Below are 20,311 nucleotides of genomic sequence, written 5' to 3' on the forward strand. Positions count from 1 at the left end.
CGGAGGCGACCGAGGGAGCTGCCGGTTTATTTAGGAGCTGCGTGCCCCGCCAGGCTGGCGAGGTGGGCGGGGGCCGCGCGTCCGCCGGTCCCCTCTGCTGAGCCGTCCTGGCGCAAAGCAGCCTGTCGCTGGGGGAAGAGCCTGGGGCTGGGCGGTGCTGCCGAGTCGGCATCGGACAGAGACGGGTCGGGTCCTGACTGGACGTCTCTGCCGTCATGGAGAGACGGGTGGGGTGGGCGCCGCCTCGTGGACTCACTCAAGGGCTCGGGCCTCGGGGCTCCTGCGTGGAGGCCTCCAAGGCGGTTACGACGATCACGTCACACACAGCTCCGCCGCCCAGAGCGGGGGCTTGCTGCTGTACGAGTGCCGCCGGCCGGCTGCCCCGCCGGCCTCCCCACTGGCCTCCTCGGGCTCGGCGGCCTCGCGGGCCTCGGCGGCCCCCCCCTCCCTGCGGTAAGGGGTCTCCAGCAGCTTCAGCACCCGCCGCACCTGGAGGAGAGCAGAGGGTGCGGTGTTTGTCGGGGGCCGGCCTCGCCCGCAGCGGGAGGGGACCAGGAGGGGAGGGCCGGGTGGGCTGCTTGCCTCTGAGAAGTCTCCGCTCTCGGCAGCCTCGATGGCGCCCTGCGCGATGTAGTTCCTCAGGACGTACTTGGGGTTGTTCGCGTGCATGACGCGCACGCGCTCGGCCTGCCAGGCAGCGGTGTCGCCGGCGGCCTCCTGATCCTTCTCCAGCCGGGCTCTGGAGTCACACCCGAGCCGAGCGTCAGCAGAGCCGCCCCACCCCGCTGCCCTAGGGTCCCCGCGGGGGGAGGGGGCCCACCTGTACTCCAGGAGCCAGTCGGCCCAGCAGCTCCTGTTCCTGCCGTGCAGCTCGGCCGGGCTCAGCTGCTCCAGCCGCGACAGCCGCTCCACGCGCTCCAGCTCCCGCGCCAGGCTCGCCCGCGTGCCGATGAGCGCCAGAAGCTGCGGGTTCGACTGTGCCAGCATGAGCATCATGGACAGCTGCCTGCGTGGAGCGGGCGCGTGAGGGGCCCCAGGCCACGTCCTCCCCACCGCTGCCCTGCCGCGCCCCTGTCCCCAGCCCCACCCCCACCAGGGGTGAGCCCGGGTCCAACGGACGAAGCAGATGTGGGACCGCTACCAGCCGTCCGCCCTTGTTCTACCGCAAACCCCGCACGTGACGGGGCACACGGACGCCGCAGGCTGACCCGGGCCGGCCCCGGCTCCCGGCTGGCGGCCACCCACTGACATCCGACCCAGGACCCAGTCCCTCTGGGAGAGGTTCACTGCTGTCAGCTCCTCCCACGGTGATCACAGGGCTGGACGCTTCTCCACCTCTGGGGGCACCTGGGGGCAGGGTAGCCCCTGACACCCCCTTCCCCAGTTACCCTGGCTCCATGCTCAGCAGGTCCTGCCAGCTTCAGCCCCTCCCCACACTGCTGCACTAGAGTCCTGTCTGGCACGGGATGGGACAAGTTGGTGATGGGTTTTGAGCGTGGGCTGCACCCTCAGGACATGACATGATGGTGCAGAAAACGCGGTCTGGCTGGAGACTGCGGGCCCACACCCAGGCTCTTCCTGGGGAGCCTCCCCAGAGCAGAGACCACCGTGCCCCAGCCTGTGCCGCCTGGCCTCCCCATTCCAGTGTCAGCATCTCCATCCTTTCCTCTGGCCAGCGGGCCTCAGTGCCACAAAGCCAGGGTCTGACCATCCCACTCCTGGGAGTGGAGCAGCCGCCTGGGTGTGCTGTCTCCAGCGTCCTCCCAAAGGCTTCGTTCTAAATGTTCCTCCCTTCCCGGAAACAAATGCTAGGGAAGCAAGACCCAAGTACCCACCGGGGATCCATCTGGGGTCGGAAGGCGCGCCTCAGCTCCTCCAGGGAGGCACACTGTGCAGTCAGCGTGGCCAGGAACTCGTCCAGGTCCTCGGCTGGGAAAGAGCTCAGCAGGTAGAAGGAGTTTGTGAAGTCAGCACCTGTAACACGCAGCTGCTCAGGGCACCGTGCCGTCACCAGAGGACCATACGTGTTCATCCACCACATGTGCGGCGCCCTGCTCAGCCTCAGGCCGGCGACTCCTGAGCCCTCCCCTCAGTCCTCCCAGCTCAGTCCCCACTCTGAACCTGACGAGTCACTCAATCTCTCAAGGCCTCCAGGCCTGGTTTCTTCATCTGTAAAATGGGTAAATACAGTAAAGGCACCGAGGCCGGGCCCTGGCCCTCATCACTGTCACGGCAGTTAGCACCGCCTGCTTCAGGAGCTGCAGGGTCGAGATGGCACAGGACATGAGCCACGACAGACACTGTGAGGGCCTCAGCCTCACTTGCTGAAACACTGTCACCAAAACCCCCAAGGAAACATCCAAAAAACAGACACAAGGGAAAATGAGAAGGAAACCAGAACGGTATACTGCAAAAGATCACCTAAGCACGAGAGCAGTAACAGAGAAAATAAAGGACAAAAATGGTGTAAGACAGAACACAAAGAACAAAACAGCCTAAGTCCTCCCTTATCAGTAATTACTTTAAAAGTAAATGGATTAGGGAATTCCCTGATCCAGTGGTTAGGACTCTGTGCCTTCACTGCTGAGGGCACGGGTTCAATCCCTGGTTGGGGAACTAAGACCCCGCAAGCCAAAAAAAAAAAAAAAAAGTAAATGGATTAAAGTCTCCATTCAAAGAGCAGAGACTGACAGAATGGATAGAAAAACCATGATCCGACTACAGTAAGATAACTCGCTGTAGACTCGTAAGTCAAAAGCGAAAGGATGGAAAAAATATCCCATGATTTGCATACTGACAGTAACCTAAAGAGAGCTGGGGTGGCTACGCTGACGTCAGAAAAATAGACTATGTAAGAACTTGACAAAGAGGAGCATTATATATTGATGAGTCAGTTCAGCAAGAAGATGTAACAATTACAGACTTGCACCAAACAAGAGCCCCCAATACACAAAGCAAAGACTCATAAAACTGAAGGGCGAACACATTTCAAATCAACTATACTCCAATTTAAAAACAAACAAACAAACCTGAAGGGTGGACTCGAGCAGTTCTGTAAGAGTTGGGACGTCAGCACCCAACACCTGGACAGAAGGTCAACAAGGAAACAACGTGAACAACAGACACAACACTCCACCCAAGCTCTCAGGTGCACGTTCTCCAGGACAGACCACGTGTTGGGCCATAAAACCAGTCTTAATACGCTGGAAAGACCGGTGTCTTCTGCAACCACGATGGCATGAAGTCACAAATGGAAGGACAACTGGAAAATTCACAAGTAATGTGAAAATTAACTACTGGTTCTAAAAAGAAATCACAAGGGAAATTAGAAAACACTTAGAGGTATGAACCAAAAGCAGCAGTGCTCAGAGGGAAGTTTATAGCTGTAAATGCCTGCGCTAAAAGCGCAGCTCTCTCATCACCAGAAAAAAATAAATTTGTCACTGTGTGGTGATCATTTCACGTTATATACATACAGCAAATCATCATGTCGCACACCTGAGACTTATATAATGCTATACGCCAGTTACTTCTCAGTAAAAAAAGATTTCAAATCAATAATCTAATCTTACATCTAAAGAAGTGGAAAAAGAACTAAATAAGACCAAAGTTAGCATAAAGTAAGGAAATGAGATTAGAACAGAGATAAATGAAATAGAGAACAAAAACAAGAGAAGATCAATGAAACCAAAGTTGGTTCTTTGAAAAGGTCAGTAACACTGACAAAATTTTAGCTACACTAACAAAAAAAGACACAAGTAACTAAAGAAAATAAAAGGGGGACGTCACTGCAGACTGTACAGAAATAAAAGACTTAAGAAAACACTATGAATAATAATTTAGATAACATAGATGACATAGACAAATTCCCAGAAACACATAAATTACCAAACCTGACTCAAGAAGAAATAGAAAATCTAAATAGTCCCATAGCAAGTAAGGAGACTGGAAACTTCCTAACACAGGAAATGTTAGGACCAGACGGCTTCACTGGTGAATTCTACCAAACATTTAAAGGAGAATTAACACCAATCCTTCTCAGACTCTTCTGAAAAATAGGAGGGAACACTTCCTAACTCATTCATGAGATCAGCACTGCCTCGATACCAAAGCCAAACAAAGATACCACAAGAAAAGAAATCCACAGACCAGTATCCCTTGTAAAAACAGATGTAAAAGAAACCTCAGCAAAACATTAGAAGGAGCAAGTAGGGTTTATCCCCAGAATGCAAGGGGTCTGTGTGTCCCCTGCCCGAATCCATATATGGAAACCCAGCTCTGCAGGGTGATGGTATTTGGAGCTGGGGCCTTTGGGAGGTAGGCCACGAGGGTGGAGCCCTCACAGTGTGCTTCGTGCCCCTGCTCCCTACTCTGCCGTGTGAGGACACAGCCAGAAGGCGGCACCCTGATCCTGGACCTCCAGCTTCTACACCGTGAGAGGCAGTTTAAACTAAGGCAGGATACGGATGAAGAAGTAAAACCTGGCAATCACCTCAACTGAGGCACAGTGTGAAAACACCCAATGAGGGACAGAAGGAAACATCCTCTACTTGAGAAAAGCCACGTGTGCACAGGCCAACAGCTCACATCACACTCGTGTGAAAGACAGCTTTTCCCCAAGAGCAGGAACAGTAAGTGACGCCTGGTCGGCCACTTCTGTTGAGCGGCACCAGGCGTCCTAGCCAGAGCAGCCAGGAAGCCCCAGGCACACCCCACAACGGCACCCTGGAGAGGATGGGAAACAGGAACGCAAAGACACGGTACGTCTGTGTCCACAGCAGCGTTATGCATGGTGGCCACAGGGTGGAACAGCCCAAGTGTCCAACAGACGATGGACGAGCAAAAGGCAGGCCATCCGCACAGACTATTCGGCCTTAAAATCCTGACACACGGACAACAGGGATGACCACTGTGGAGGACGTCATGCTGAGTGGGGTGAGCTAGAAGAAGAGCCGCGTGAACCCCTTGCCTGAGGTCCCTGGAGGAGGCGAGTTCTTAGAAAGCAGGCGTGAGGTTACCAGGGGCGGGGCGAGGGGCCAGGGAGCTAGTGCTTCGCAGGTGCAGATGTCCGTCTGGGAAGACGAGAAAGTTCTGGAGACGCTGGCGGTGGTTGCGAGACAAGGTGAATGTGCTTAAAGCCCCTGAGACGTGGCTACAGGTCGGTTTCACGTTCTGTCTCCGCACGACGTGGTGCGTGCACCCCCCCCACTCACCGGTCAGGTGCATGGTCTCCAGGAGCCCGGCCACCAGGGCGCTGTCCTCCTCCCGCTCAGCCCGCACGAGGCCCAGCTTCCAGCGCATCTTCTGCAAGTAGTGCCTGCGGAACTCAGCGTCGAACTCCTCCGCCAGGATGGCCTCGGCCAGCTCGAGGGGCAGCGCGGGCTCCAGGGCCTCGGCCAGCTTCTGCAGGTTCCACTTGCACACCTCGGGCTGCCTGCTGTACGAGTAGCGCCCGGCGGTGTCGGAGGCATTGCACACGTGGTCGGGGTCGTACCTGCCGCGTGGGGAGAGCCGGGAGCTGCCTGAGGGGACCCGCCGAGCGACAGTGCAGGCCCCGGGTGGCTGCCGCTCCCCTGCCTGTCCCACGGGGCCCCGCAGCCGCTAGAGCAGGGAGGCCGCACTCCAGCGCGGCCCCCTCGCCCGCTCCCTGCCTGGCTCCCGCCCCCGCCCCTTCAGCCCACTCTCCACCTGGGAGCCGAGGGGGTGCTGTTTAAAGTGCTTCTGTGCTCAGAACCCTCCAGGGATTCCTGCACTGGGGATGGCTGGCTGACCAGGCCTTGCTGAGAATTAAACACCAAACAAAACATTAACAAGAGCAGCCACACAGGCCTGCAGGTCCTTCCCGTTGCCTTGAGATGCCCGCACTGTCATGTGCCTCCCCGCCAGGGTTCCCTGGCAGGCGGCGGGATGCCCACCTGTCCAGGAAGCCGAAGGGCCCGTAGTCGATGGTGAGCCCCACGATACTCATGTTGTCCGTGTTGAGCACGCCGTGGCAGAAGCCCACGCACTGCCACTCAGCCACCAGCTGGGCCGTGCGCCGCGTCACCTGCAACAGTGCCACAGGACGGCCGCTGGCTGCTCCCCTCCGCGCCCCCCCCAACCAGCTGTGCCCGCTGAGCCGGTCTCGCTCTGCAGTGACTCCCAAGGGGCCCGACCCAGTGTCCTGTCCTGTCAGCTGACGCTCAGCTGTGGGGAGAACATCCAAGGACAGTTAAGAAGGAAAAAGCATTTTGGATGAGTTGATATGAGTGGCTCTGATCCTCACATACACCATCTATCTCTTTTATATACTCACTGTTTTTTGGCTTTTATCCAAACCAGAAAAATCAGGGAACCCGGACATTCCCATGACTCACGCCCCATAGGATGACTACGTGGAAACAAGGAAGTTACCACATTCTCAGGCGAAAACTGCCGAGGTCCAGACACTGTGCCCAGGGCCCCGCCTCGCCCTGGGCTGCAGGGAGCGAGGCTCAAACAGCCCAGCTGCCCAGCCCAGAGTCCGGCTGCCAGACCTGCCGCCCCCTGCCCCCCGGCCGGGGAGCAAGAGCCCTGCAAGATGCAGGGCTGCACCTGAGGGCCCCCGGCGGCCCTCAGACTGGTCCGCACGCACCACGCCTCCTGAGGCTGCAGACGCTCCTGGAGTTGGGTGGCACCACCCTCTCCACTTCACTGACCAAGAGACCCAGGTTCAGAGGGGGGAGCCCGGGCCGCCCACTTCGGGTGTGAGCTGAGCCCCAAGACTCCCCTGGCATCACCCACGTGACAGACGGGAAGCAACAGTGTGGCTGAAGTGGGGTCCGGGGAGTGACAGGTGCAGGACAGTGCCCACTTCTGGTGCAGAGCGCTGGCCGCGGGCCTCCGGCCCTCCGGCAGACCCCTCACCCTGCTGCCCGTTTCCCTGGCTGAGGCTGCACCACCTCCCACAACTGTGACTGTCGTGTGGGACGACGCCTGAGAGTTCTGGGGGAGATGGAGAGGCCAAGGGGTGTGTGTTTGGGGCCACCGTGAACACACGCCCCACGCGGGAGGCCCAGCACCCACCAGCCCTGATTCCCTCCCAAGCTCTCCGTGTGGCCCCTCGATGCCGCTCAAATAGTGACCCGGCGGTCTGTCCCAGGACCCCGACCCTCAACGGTATCTGAGAAGTTGCCCCTGGGCCAAGCCAGTGGGTGGTGACTCAAGAGGGCCGGGCACCCATCGTCCGCCCACGGGCGGGCAGCTCCCACCGACCTCCCGGAAGAAGGCGGCGTGCCTCTGCACGCTGTCGCTGGCGTGAGTGGCCTGGATCTCAGGGTAGAAAGTGCTGATGACGTAGTCAAGCATCTGCACTCGGATGTCGTTCCTCCCCACGCTGGGGCCTGCGCGCCCCGTGTGCTCGTCCGAGGACTTGAAGATCTCAAAGGATCCGAACCTGGAGGGAAGACCCGTGTTGACAACAGGTTAAACGTGACGCCTCCCCCTCACGAGTGAGGAAGGAGGGAGGGTGCTGCTAGCCCTCGTGGCCGGGCGGGGGGGACAAACCACCAAACGTAGCTGGTCGTTCAGTGACTCAGGCAGACACAGGGCACTTCCCGGGGTGCATGGGGCCGGGACTGCCACGGCCGCCCTGCAGGGACGAGAGGGGTTCTGTGTCCGGCCTCCCACACCGAGGGATGCGCCCGTCACCGGCGTCCTGTAGTGGGGTGACCCGCAGGGTCAGCGGTGGGGCAGTTATACCCCCCAGGGGGCAGGGCAACGTCCGGAGGCATTTTTGGTTGTCACGACGGGGGTACTACCAGCAGCTCGTGGGTGGAGGCCAGGAACGCTGCCTGACACCCTATGAGACACAGATCAGCTCGCAGCAAAGACGACCTGGTCCAAACGCCACTAGTGCAGCTGTGCCCAGAGGCCCCGGGTCTCCCAGGACGAGGCCAACGCCTGCCCCGACACCTCCACCCCCGGAGGACAAAGGGAAAGCTGGTGACAGCTGACGCACAGGGTTGGCTGGGGTCACCTGACCCCGCCAGACTGCCACAGCCACCTCCTGGCGACTCTGGGTTCAGGTGGTCGGTACCGAGCACCCGATGCCACACAGCGTGGTGACGTCGAGGACTAACAGGCCCCGCTGGAGACAGCAGCCAGGAGGCTTCCAGTCAGTGAACAGGGGCCAGAGGAAGCGGGCACACCGGGCGTCACGGCCGCTCGTCCAGCAGCACAGTGAGGCCGTTTTCTTGGTGCATCTTACGTAGCTCCTGGTCATAAACTCCAGGTCCACAGCTCTGGACACGCCGCCCCAGGCCCTGCACCCTGGCCGGGCAGCTGCACTCCGGCCACCGGGGCAACACGGGAGCACGAGGACGGGCGTTACCTGAGGAACGTGGGGGCCACGCGCAGCACGACCGCGCACTGCTCGGGCCTGGGGTTGCCGTCGTAGAACACGTCCCGCTCGACGGAGGACTGGGACGTGACGCAGGCGCCGGCCCGCGTGGTGGGGATGCCCAGGTGGAACATGGCCTCGCTGCACAGGAACTCGCGGATGCTCGAGCGCAGCACCTTGCGACCGTCGGCCTGTCTGAGGTCAAGCACAGAGGTCACTGCCGGGCTCCACTCAACACCAAGGTGTGGTCACAGAGGGAAGGGACTGGAAGAAAGCCTGCTAACGGCTTTTTAAAAACAACCCACGAGCAGCTCTGACATCACTGTAAAAAGAGTCTGTTTTGGACGATCCCAGGTGCTAAGCCCCTGACCTCCTCCAGGTCTGGAACTGCAGCGCAGGGTGCCTGGCCCGCGGCAGGAGGCCAAGCCCATGCAGAGGTCAGGGAAGGCTACTCCCAGGGTCACACACACGCTCGCAAATCCGCAATTCTGTTTTTATGAATTTACTTTGTGAAAATCCTTTTACAACAGCACAGACACAGAGCATCATCTGCAGTGGGGGGAGGACCCCAGTCTCCCTCGGGCAGCTCTGAATGACGTGGATGTTTTCCTCTTATGCTAAACCTTCATTATTACTATTATTTTAAATAGACTTTATTTTCCTAGGCAGTTTTAGGTTCACAGCAGAACTGATCAGAAGCCAGAGAGATCTCTCATATACCCCGCCACCACACACACACAGCCTCCCCCAGGATCAGCATCCCCGCCAGGGGAGACGTTTGTCACACTCGATGAAGCTATGCCGACACGTCGTCATCACCCAGAGTCCACTGTCTACATCAGGGTGCACTTTCAGTGTTGTCCACTCTGTGGGTCTGACAGAGATCCACCGTTACAGTGTCATACAGAACACTTTTCACGGCCCGAAAAACCCTCTGGGCTCCACCTGGTCATCTCTCCCCTCCCAACCCCTGGTCTTTTACTGTCTCCATAGTTTTGCCTTTTCCAGAATGTTATAGAGTTGGAATCACACTGTGAGACCTTTCAGATTCACTTCCTTCACTTACTGATATGCATCTAAGTTTCTTCCATGTCTTTTCATGGCTTGATGGCTCATTTCATTTTTTTTTCTTTCTATTCTTTTGCTGAATAATATCCCATTGTCTGGATGGGCCACGGTTTGTTTATCTATTCACCTTGAAGGACATCTTGGCAGCTTCCAAGCTTTGGCAACTATGAATAAAGTTGCTGTGAACATCCATATACAGGGTTTTCGTGTGGACGTGTTCTCAACTGCTTTGGGTAAATGCTGAGGAGCACAATTCTTGGGTCATATGGTGAGAGTATGTTTAGTTTGGTAAGAAACCACCACACTGTCTTCCCAAGTGGCTGCACCGTCCTGCATTCCCAGCAGCTGTGAATGGGAGCTCCTGTTGCTCTACATCCTCGCCAGCATTTTGTGCTGTCAGTGTTCGGGAATTTGGCCATCCTCCTAGGTGTGTAATGGCGTCTCCTTGTTAATTTGCATTTTCCTGATGACACATGATGTGAAACATCTTTTAAAGCGCTTATATGTCATCTCTGTATCTTCTTTGGGGAGGTGTCTAACAAGGTCTTTGCCTCATTTTAAAATCAGTTTGTTTTCTTATTGTTGAGTTTTAAGAGTTCTTTGTATATTTTGGATATACGGCCCTCAGGCAGACCCCTCACCCTGCTGCCTGTTTCCCTGGCTGAGGCTGCACCACCTCCCACAACTGTGACTGTCGTGTGGGACGACGCCTGAGAGTTCTGGAGGAGGTGGAGAGGCCAAGGGGTGTGTGTTTGGGGCCACCGTGAACACACGCCCCACGCGGGAGGCCCAGCACCCACCTTTATCAGATGAGTCCTTTATCAGATGTGTCTTTTGCAGAGATTTTCTCCCACTCTGTGGCTTGTCTTCTCATTTCTCCTGAAATTGTCCTTCACCGAAGTTTTAACTTCAATAAAGTCCAGCCTACCAATTATTTCTTCATGGATCCTGTCTTTGGTATGGTACCTAAAAAGTCATTTCTATACCCAAGGTCATCCAGATTTTCTATTTTATCTTCTAGGAGTTTTACAGTTTTGCATTTTGTTTAGGTCTGTGATCCATTTTGAGTTAATTTTTGTGAAGGGTGTCAGGTCTGTGTCTAGATTTTTGTTTGTTTGTTTGTTGATATCCAGTTGTTCCAGTACAATCTGTTGAAAATACTATCATTGCTCCATTGGATTGCCTTTGCTCCTTTGTCAAAGATCCACATCTATGCAGGTCTATTTCTGGGCTCTCTGTTCTGTTCCATTGACCTATCTATTCTTTGGCCAAAACCACTCTCTTTTTTTTTTTAAATTTATTTATTTTATTTATTTATTTTTGGCTGCATTGGGTCTTTGTTGCTTCGCGTGGGCTTTCTCTCTAGTTGCAGCGAGCGGGGGCTACTCTTGGATGTCGTGCGCGGGCTTCTCATCATGGTGGCTTCTCGTTGCGGAGCACGGGCTCTAGGCGCGCGGGCTTCAGTAGTTGCAAAACCACACTCTCTTGATTGCCGAAGCTTTATGGTAAGTCTTAAAGTGGGGTAGTGTCAGTCCTCTGACTTTGTTCTTCTCCCCCAGTATTGTGAGGGCTATACTGGGTCTTTTGCCTCTCGATATAAATTTTAGAATCAGTTTGTCAATATCTACAAAATAACTTGCTGAGATTTTGATTGGGATTGCATTGAATCTACAGATTGAGTTGGGAAGAACCAATATCTTGACAATATTGAGTCTTCCTAGCCATGAACGTGGAATATCTTTACATTGATTTAGTTCTTCTTTGATACCTTTTATCAGTTTTGTAGTTTTCCTAGTAGACGTCTTATATTTTGTTTGTGAGTTCACACTTAGGTGTGAATCTAATTTTTAGGATTGCTAATGTAAACAGTATTGTTTTTAATTTCAAATTCCACTTGTTCACTGCTGGGATATACTAAAGTGATTGACCTATGTAGTAACTCTGTATCCTGCAACCTTGCTATAACTGCTTATGAGCTCATTTTTTGGTCAGTTCTTTGAGATTTTCTACATAGATGTTCATCTGCAAACAAAGACAATTTTTATTTCTTCCATCTCAATCTGTATGCCTTCGATTTTCTTCTCTTGTCTTGTTACATTAGCTAGGACCTCCAGGGATGTTGAAAAGCAATGGTAAGAGGGAACATCTTTGTCTTGTTTCTAATCTTAGTGGGAAAGCTTTGAGGTTCTCACGATTAAGTAGATTTAGCTATAGGTTTTCTGTAGATACTCTATCAAGTTGAGGAAGTTCCTCTCTATTGCTAATTTACTGAGTTTTTATCATGAATAGGTCTTGGGTTTTGTCAAATGCCTTTTCTGCTTCAATTGATGTGATGATGCGAGTTTTCTTCTTTAGCCTGTTGATCTGATGGATCACATTAATTAATTTTTGAATACTGAACCAGCCTTGCATACCTGGAATAAATCCCATTTGGTGGTGATGTATAATTCTTTTCAAACATTGTTGGATTTGATTTGCTAATATTTTGTTGAAGATTTCTTTATCTATGTTCATGAGGGGTTTTGGGGTGTAGTTTTCTTTTCTTGTATTGTCTTTGTCTGGATTTGGTATTAGGGTAATGCTGGCCTCATAGAATGAGTTAGGAAGTATTTCCTCTGCTTCCATTCTCTGAAAAAGAGTGGAATAATTTCATCCTTAAATGTTTGGTAGAATTCACTGGTGAGTCCATCTGGGCCTGGTGCTTTCTGTTTTGGAAGGTTATTAATTGTTGACTCAATTTCTTTAATATATATAGGCCTATTCAGATTGTCTTATTTTTTCTTGTGAGTTTTGGCAAATTGTGTCTTTCAAGGAATTGGTCCATTTCACCTAGGTTATCAAATTTGTGAGCATAGAATTGTTCAGAGTAATTTTACTATCCTTTTAATGTCCACATGATCTGCCTGATTTCCCCTCTTTAATTTTTGGTATTAGTAATTGTGTCCTCACTTTCTTTCTTAGTTAGCCTGGCTAGAGGTTTATTGATTTTATTGATCTTTTCAAAGAACAAGCTTTTGGTTTCACTGATTTCCTATTTCAATTTCATTGACTTCTGCTCTAATTCTTATTATTTCTTTTCTTTTGCTTACTTTGGATTTGATTTGCTCTTCTTTTTGTAGTTCCCTAATGTGGAAGCTTAAATGATTGGTTTTAGATCTTTCTTCTTTACTAACATATGCACTCACTGCTATAAATTTCCCTCAAAGCACTGTTTTCACCGTACCCCATACATTTGGTGTTTTCATTTTCATTTAGTTCAAAATACTTAAAAATTTCTCGAGATTTTGTCTTTGACCATGTGTTATTTAGAAGTATGTTGCATAATCTCCAAGTATTTTGGGATTTTCAGTTATGTTATTGATTTCTAGTTTGATTCCATTGTGGCCTGAGAACAGACACTGTATGATTTTTATTTTAAAAAATTTGTTAAGGTATGTTTTATGGCCTAGAATGTGGTCTCTCTGGATAAATGTTCCATGTGGGCCTGAGAAGAATATGTATCCCATTGTTGTTAGATGAAGTAGGCTATAGATGTTCTTTATATCCAGTTGATTGATGGTGTTAACTGAGTTCAAAGATGGCCTTACCAATTTTCTGCCTGCTGGCTCTGTCCATTTCTGATAGAGGGGTGTTGAGTCTCCAACAATGACAGTGGATTCATCTGTGCCCCTTTGAATTTCTGTCAGTTTCTGCCTCATGGTACTCTGATGCTGCTATCTGGCACATACACAGTAAGGATTGTTTTGCCTTCTTGACCCCTTCATCATTTTGTCACGCCCCTCTTTATCCCTAATGACTTTCCTTACTCTGAAGTCCACTCCTTCTGAATTAATATGGCTACTCCTGCTAACTAGTGTTAGCATGGTATGCTTTCCTCCATCCATTTACTTTTTTTTTTTTTTTGTATTTTGGCAGCATGTGGGATGGTTCCCCAACCAGGGATTGAACCCAGGCCTCCGCAGTGAAAGCGCCAAATCCTAACCACTAGGCCACCAGGGAAATCCCCCATCCATTTACTTTTTTTTTTTAAATTAATTAATTTATTTTTGGATGTGTTGGGTCTTCATTGCTGGGTGCAGGCTTCCTCTAGTTGCAGTGAGCGGGGGCTACTCTTTGTTGCAGAGTGGGGGCTACTCTTTGTTGCGGTGCGCAGGCTTCTCATTGTCGTGGCTTCTCTTGTTGCGGAGCATGGGCTCTAGGTGTGCAGGCTTCAGTAGTTGTGGCACGTGGGCTCAGTAGTTGTGGCTTGCAGGCTCTAGAGCTCAGGCTCAGTAGTTGTGGCACACGGGCTTAGTTGCTCCACAGCATGTGGGATCTTCCTGGGCCAGGGATCGAACCCATGTCCCCTGCATTGGCAGGCGGATTCTTAACCACTGTGCCACCAGGGAAGCCCCATCCATTTACTTTTAATCTACATGTGTCTTCATATTTAAAGTGGATTTCTTACGGACAACATACAGTTTGGTCTTGTTTTTTTATTTATTGGCCTTGCTCTTTGTTTTCTCTTTCACTCTTTTTCTGCCTTTTGTGGTTTTAACTGAGCATTTTGTGATTCCAATTTCTTTTTCATCAGTTCTCGCCTAGTGTATCAGTTATACTTTTTTGTTTTGTTTTGTTTTACTCTTTAAAAAATGGTTGCCCTAGGACTTCCCTGGTGGCGCAGTGGTTAAGAATCCACCTGCCAATGCAGGGGACACGGGTTCGAGCCCTGGTCTGGGATGATCCCACATGCTGCGGAGGAACTAAGCCCGTGCGCCACAACTACTGAGCCTGCGCTCTAGAGCCCATGAGCCACAACTACTGAGCCCGCATGCCACAGCTACTGAAGCCCGCACGCCTAGAGCCCATGCTCCGCAACAAGAGAAGCCACCGCAATGAGAAGCCCGCGCACCACAACGAAGAGTAGCCCCCACTCGCCACAACTAGAGAAAGCCTGCACTCAGCAACGAAGACCCAACACAGCCAAAAATAAAATAAATAAATAAATTAATTTTTTTTTTTTTTTTAAAAAAAGGTTGCCCTAGAGTTTGTAATATACCATTTACAACTAATCCAAGTCTACTTTCAGGTAACACTATCCTGCTCCATGGGCAGTATGAGTACCTTATAATAACAAAATAATCCTAATCCCTCCCTCCATCCCTTATTTGACTGGTGTCATTAATTTCATTTATACATAAATGCATCGTTACTATTATTTTAAACAAGCTATTACCTGTTATATCAATTAAGATGAGGAGAAGTAAAGGTTTTTATTGTACTATCACTTCTTTCTCCTATGCTCTTCCTTTGTTTATGTGGATTCAAGTTTCTGACCTACATCATTTTCATTCTCTATAAAGAACATCTTTTAACATTTCTGGCAAGACAGGTCAACTGCTAACAATTTCCCTCAATTTTCATTTGTCTGGGGAAGTCTTTATTTCTCCTTCACTTTTGAAGGATAATTTCACAGGGTACGGAATTCTAGGTGGGTGGGTTTTTTTTTTCCTTATCACTTTACATACTTCACTCCACTTTCCTCTTGCTTGCCTGGCTTCTGAGAAGTCAGATGTAATTCTTATCTTTGCTCCTCTGTAGGTGAAGTGTTTCCTTCCTCTAGCTTCTTTCACTTGTTTTTCTTTACTTCTGCCTCTCTGTAGTTTGAAAATTATAAGCCTAGGTGTAGTTTGAAAATTATAAGCCTAGGTGTAGTTTTGTTTTTGTCTCTTGCTGGGGGTGGGGGAGGCATTCATCCTGCTCGGTGTGCTCTGAGCTTCTTGGATCTGTTTGGTGTCTAACATTAATTCAGGGAAATTCTCAGTCATTTCTTCAAATATTTCTTCTGTTTCTTTCTCTCTTTCTCTCCTGGTATTCCTATTACACATGTGTTACTACTTTTGCACTTGTCCTACAATTCTTGGTGAGTGTTTGGTTTTTTTCAGTCTTTATTTTTTTTGCTTTTTATCTTTGAAAGTTTCTCCTGAGATATCTTCAAGCTCAGAGATTCTTTCCTCATCTGTGTCCAGTCTAGCAACATGTCCATCAGAGGCATTCTTCATTTTTGTTAGTGTTTTTGCTAGAAATCTCTAGCATTTCCTTTTCGTCTTTCTCAGAATTTCCATCTCTCTGCTTACACTGCCCATCTATTCTTTTTCTGTTTTTATTTATTTATTTATTTATTTATTTAATTTTTGGCTGTGTTGGGTCTTCGCTGCTTCGCGCAGGCTTTGTTGAGGTGCCTGGGCTTCTCATTGCAGTGGCTTCTCTTGTTGTGGAGCACAGGCTCTAGGCGTGAGGGCTTCAGTAGTTGTGGCACGTGGGCTCAGCAGTTGTGGCTTGCGGGCTCTAGAGCATGGGCTCAGTAGTTGTGGCGCACGGGCTTAGTTGCTCCGCCTGCCCATCTATTCCTTTTTTTTTTTTTTTTAAAGGTTTTATTTATTTATTTTTTTGGCCATGCCGAGCAGCTTGAGGGACCTTAGTACCCCGACCAGGGACCAAATCCAGACCCTTGTCAGTGAAGGCCTAAGTCTTAACCACTGGACCACCAGGGAATTCCTCTAGTCTCCTCATTTTATTTATTTTATTTTTATTTTTCAAATAAATTTATTTATTTATTTATTTTTGGCTGCACTGAGTCTTCGTTGCTGTGCGCGGGCTTTCTCTAGTTGGGGCAAGTGGGGGCTACTCTTCGTTGTGGTGTGCAGGCTTCTCATTGCAGTGGCTTCTTTTGTTGCAGAGCATGGGCTTTAGGTGCACGGGCTCAGTAGTTGTGGCATGCAAGCTCAGTAGTTGTGCCTCGCGGGCTCTAGAGCACAGGCTCAGTAGTTGTGGCGCACGGGCTTTGTTGCTCCGCGGCATGTGGGATCTTCCCGGACCAGGGCTCGAACCCGTGTCCCCCGCATTGGCAGGCGGATTCTTAACCACTGCGCCACCAGGGAAGTCCTGCCCATCTATTCTTGAATGCTGCCTACTTTATCCATTAGAGCCCTGAGCATAGTAATCACAATTGTGTTAAATTCCAACACAATTGGAATTTTGTTGGTCTGACAATTCCAACATCTCTGCCATGTCGGAGGCTAGTTCTGATGCTGGCCCTGTCTCTTCCAACTGTGTTTTCTGCCTTTTAGTATGTTTTGTAATTTTTTCTTGATAGCCAGGCATGATGTATGGGGTAAAAGGAACTACTGTAAGCAGGCCTTCAGTGATGTAGAGGTGGGTTACAGGTGTCAGGTGGAGGCCTCAGACTCTGTGACCCTGTGCCTCTGGACTGAGAGCTTCCATATGTGCTTTTCAGTCTCCTCTCCGCCAGAGGGCGCTGGAGCTGGGCATTTCCCTTCACCAGGTCCGCTGGGCTCTGATAACAGCCCAGCAGGTCAGGCTCTGGTTAATCAGCTTCCCCCAAGGGCAGCCTTGTTCAGAACAGAGTGCTCTGGTGTACTCCACACAGCTCCTTTCCCCGCTCCTGCCAGAAGCACAAAGGGATTTTCCACCAATATTCACTGTGAGAGGACAGCAGAGCTCCAGGAGGTAAAACTCACCAGAGTGCCGGGCTCGCTTACGACTGGGCCCCGAAATTTTCAACTGACTCGTACACACTGAGCCTCCAGCAATTCACCAATTACAGGGCAAGGATCTGTGCAGACTTCCGCTCTGGTAACTCATAATTCTTTGTATTTGCCTGTCAGTCTCTCCAATTTGGGGGGTGGGGCAGCAATTTGCCCTCTGACCTCACTTTTCTTGCAGATCTAAGAAGACTTGTTGATTTTTCAGTTTGTTCAGCTTTTTACTTGTTAGAATGAAGTGATGATTTCCAAGGTTTCTTACATGCTGGACTGGAAACTGTATTATTTTTTAAAATTAAAGGAAAGTGGTAGCAGCATACGAGGACAGCTGGCCTGCATGAGCCACGTCCTCAGCCCCTCCTTGTAAGATGAAGGGCGCTGGACACTCCGACCTCCAGGAGCCCCCACCCAGCAAACAAACGCAACAACAAAGTGAGCTTGGATCTCTGCCCTTCAGGGTCGGGCCTGGCTTCCTGGCCTGGCCCAGGGCATGGCCGTGTCCCAGCACTCTCCCAGGCAGGAAGGCACCTGAAACAGTTCGGAAAATTCTCTAGGAAAGAACAAAAACTGGTGGGAAGACACTGGGCTCCCTTCCGTCTCACCTGCAGAAGGACACCGAGGCTGAGTGAAGGTGCCCAGGGTGCACGTCTGCCCACGTCCTCTGCCGGGAAGAGGCCAGAGCCGGGCTCAGTGTCAGTTTGGGGTGCTGGGGCCTAGGCCTGGAGAGCGGGGCCAGGGAGGCCGGGAGTCGGTGGAGATCTCTGCAGGCCTCCTGCCTCGCCCTCACCTGGGAACCTGGGTGTGGCTCATTCCAGGTGTGAGTGACACCTCTAGAAACCCGGCCTGACAGTCACCCCGGGGCTGTCTGCAGGGTGACTGTGCCTGCCTCTGGCTGACGAGACCCTCAGTCCACAGCTGCATTCCACTCACCCCTTCTAGTCTGTAATCCGTCCTCAAATGTCACTCCACACCCGCCCCCCCCCCCCCCCCGCCTGTTTAGCAGGAAGCCAGTACAGTCCAAGCTAATTGTGGATCTGGTAAAAATGATCCAGAAAACAAGCTGCCTATCTCCTTGCCCGGGGCAAAGTGCCCGAAGCAGAAACCAGAACTGAATAATGATTACACAGCAAGGGTACAGGGCCTCAGGGTGGCCCTGCCCCCAGAGAGCCACATGGACACGTGACAACGGTCCCTTCTCCTGGGTGCCCACGTCTGTTCCCAGCCAAACTGCCGGGGTGGACCCAGCTGAGGACAAGCTCTTCTGCACCTGGCAGGAGAGGCCGTCCTGAAATCCCAACCCCCATGGGAGGCAGAAGCAAGAAGCCACACCTGCGCACCCCCCAAAACCCACGCCGGGGGACTCGAGCAGCTGCTGGCCTTAAGCCACTCACACCACTTCAGATGTTAGCCTCAAGCCTTGTTGAGGCTGGGGACCCCAGGAAATGCTGGGGGTGCTGGGTGGGTGCACATCTGGTAAGGGTCAAACAGCCCCTTTCTTTTAAAGGACCTCAGGTCTGGAAACACTGACTTACAGCTCAAGTCTTCAAATATTAAAAGCAACTTCCAACAGCAGATTACTCTCACAAAAATGTTTTTTATAAATGGCAAAAACAAATGATTAAAATGAACACATAAAGTTGAAAGATGCTCATACAATGTGCAGGCCCCAGGGCAAGACACATTTACACGTGACCCCAAGGAGAAGAAATGCTTCTGCCGGCCACGAGTGCAGACAGCTCTGAGCAGGTTGTTCCAGGCGGGTGGGGCGGGTGCCAGGCTGCACTCGGGACATTTCAGAGACACCAAGGTTTGAAGACTGGGGGATGAGGAAGGACCAGTTATCCTGAGGATCTGAGGTGGAGCTGCTAGAGGTGGGGGCCCGGTTCAGTCCCTGGAGGGAGGGGAGGGGAGAGCTCATGGGAGGGGCCAGACCAGAGACACACCCTCGGGATTTCTTGGAACATAAAACGCCAAGTTAGGTGTGATTCTTTCAGCCATTCAATAAGCGCTTAACAACTATGGGCTAAATACATGAACTTTTTTAGTGAAAAGGAGCAGAAGAGACTATCAGCACCGTGTGTACAGGAGAGGCCTGACAGCTGCGGGAAGGGCGCCCTGCTGGGTCAGGCTGTGCGCATCTGGACCCCGGCCCTGGCCCATGAGCCCCCCCCTCACTGCGGGGTCGGAACATGGCTGGCCCCCAAGTGCTTGGAAGCCCGGGCCTGGGAGAAGGTCCACTGGGCCGAGGATCTGTCCCGGTCCAGGGCACCGGCTGCACAGTAGGCATCTGCGGTGCCAAAGTGTGCGGGAGGGAAGCTGACTGCCCGATCAGCATTCAGAGGAAGCCGGAGGCGAGTGCGCCGAGCAGGCAGCAGGGCTGGGCACGCGGTAAACATGAGCGTGCTGCACGTAGAACTGACTCCAAACTCTCTGGATAGTTCATGAGAACAGAGCATGGGCAGCTGCCAGCGCTGTGTGATCAGACGCTCGGCCTGACCTGAGGGGCAGCAGGACCCTCCCCTCCCCCCTCTTCCAGGCAGACGGGGCAGGGGCGCTCCGAGGCGGCCAGGAGCCACAGAACCTGCTCCCTCGCCTCCTGTCCTGGCCTCAGGGCCTTTGGCTCGGGCGCTGCTACCCACCACGTTCTACGTCCCCACGTCACACTTTTCCGTAGTTAATCTCACCCCCAACCGCCCCACCGGGGAGGACAGCTCCGCGGGTACGGGCGCAAACACACCTGGAGAAGGGCGTGGGGCCGGCGCCCTTGAGCTGCAGCTCCCAGCGCTCGCTGGCCGCCGTGCACACCTCGCCCAGGTACATGGCGGCGCCGTCGCCCAGCTGCCCGGCGAACTGGCCGAACTGGTGGCCGCAATAGCAGTGCGCGGCGGGCTCGGCGCCCGGCAGCAGCGCGTTGCCGCTGAAAAAGAGCGCGGCCTCGGCCTCGCGCGCCTCGCGGGCGGCGGCGTCGGCGGGCGGCGCGCCCAGGCCCAGCAGCGCCAGCGCGGGCTCCGACAGCGCCACGACGCGCGGCTGCCGCAAGGGCGCGGGCCGCACGCGGCTGAAGCAGGCGCCGGGCACGGGCCGCGGCGCGGACGGGGCGCCCTCTGGGCCAGGCGGCGGCGTCTCCACCGGCAGCGCGCGCAGGGCGCGGTTGTCGAAGCGCAGCCCCGCCAGCCAGCGGGGCTCAGGCTCCATGGCGCCGGCCGAGGCGGAGCAGGGCGCGGGCGGCGGGCGGCGACCGAGGGGCGGCCGGGTGCGGACGGCCGCGAGCGAGGCCGCGAACGCTACCCGGAGCACGGCCATCCGGGGCGCCGCGGCGGCGGAAGTCCCTCTGCCCCGA

General features: G+C 52.7%; 1 protein-coding gene across 1 annotated transcript; it reads right to left on the reverse strand.

Annotated features, from left to right (window-relative positions):
• Positions 1 to 8: 8 nt before the first annotated feature.
• SELENOO (selenoprotein O) lies at positions 9 to 20,280 on the reverse strand. The gene is made up of 9 exons (XM_061204890.1): positions 19,709 to 20,280; positions 8,351 to 8,554; positions 7,234 to 7,414; positions 5,916 to 6,046; positions 5,214 to 5,494; positions 1,836 to 1,974; positions 821 to 1,006; positions 583 to 739; positions 9 to 489 (listed from the first exon to the last, which is right to left on the reverse strand). Exons 1-9 carry the CDS (start codon positions 20,272 to 20,274, stop codon positions 304 to 306), a joined length of 2,031 nt encoding a protein of 676 aa, XP_061060873.1. The 5' UTR covers positions 20,275 to 20,280; the 3' UTR covers positions 9 to 303.
• Positions 20,281 to 20,311: the final 31 nt, after the last annotated feature.

This window comes from Eubalaena glacialis, chromosome 11 (genome assembly GCF_028564815.1).
Source record: "Eubalaena glacialis isolate mEubGla1 chromosome 11, mEubGla1.1.hap2.+ XY, whole genome shotgun sequence".
Classification (NCBI taxonomy): domain Eukaryota; kingdom Metazoa; phylum Chordata; class Mammalia; order Artiodactyla; family Balaenidae; genus Eubalaena; species Eubalaena glacialis.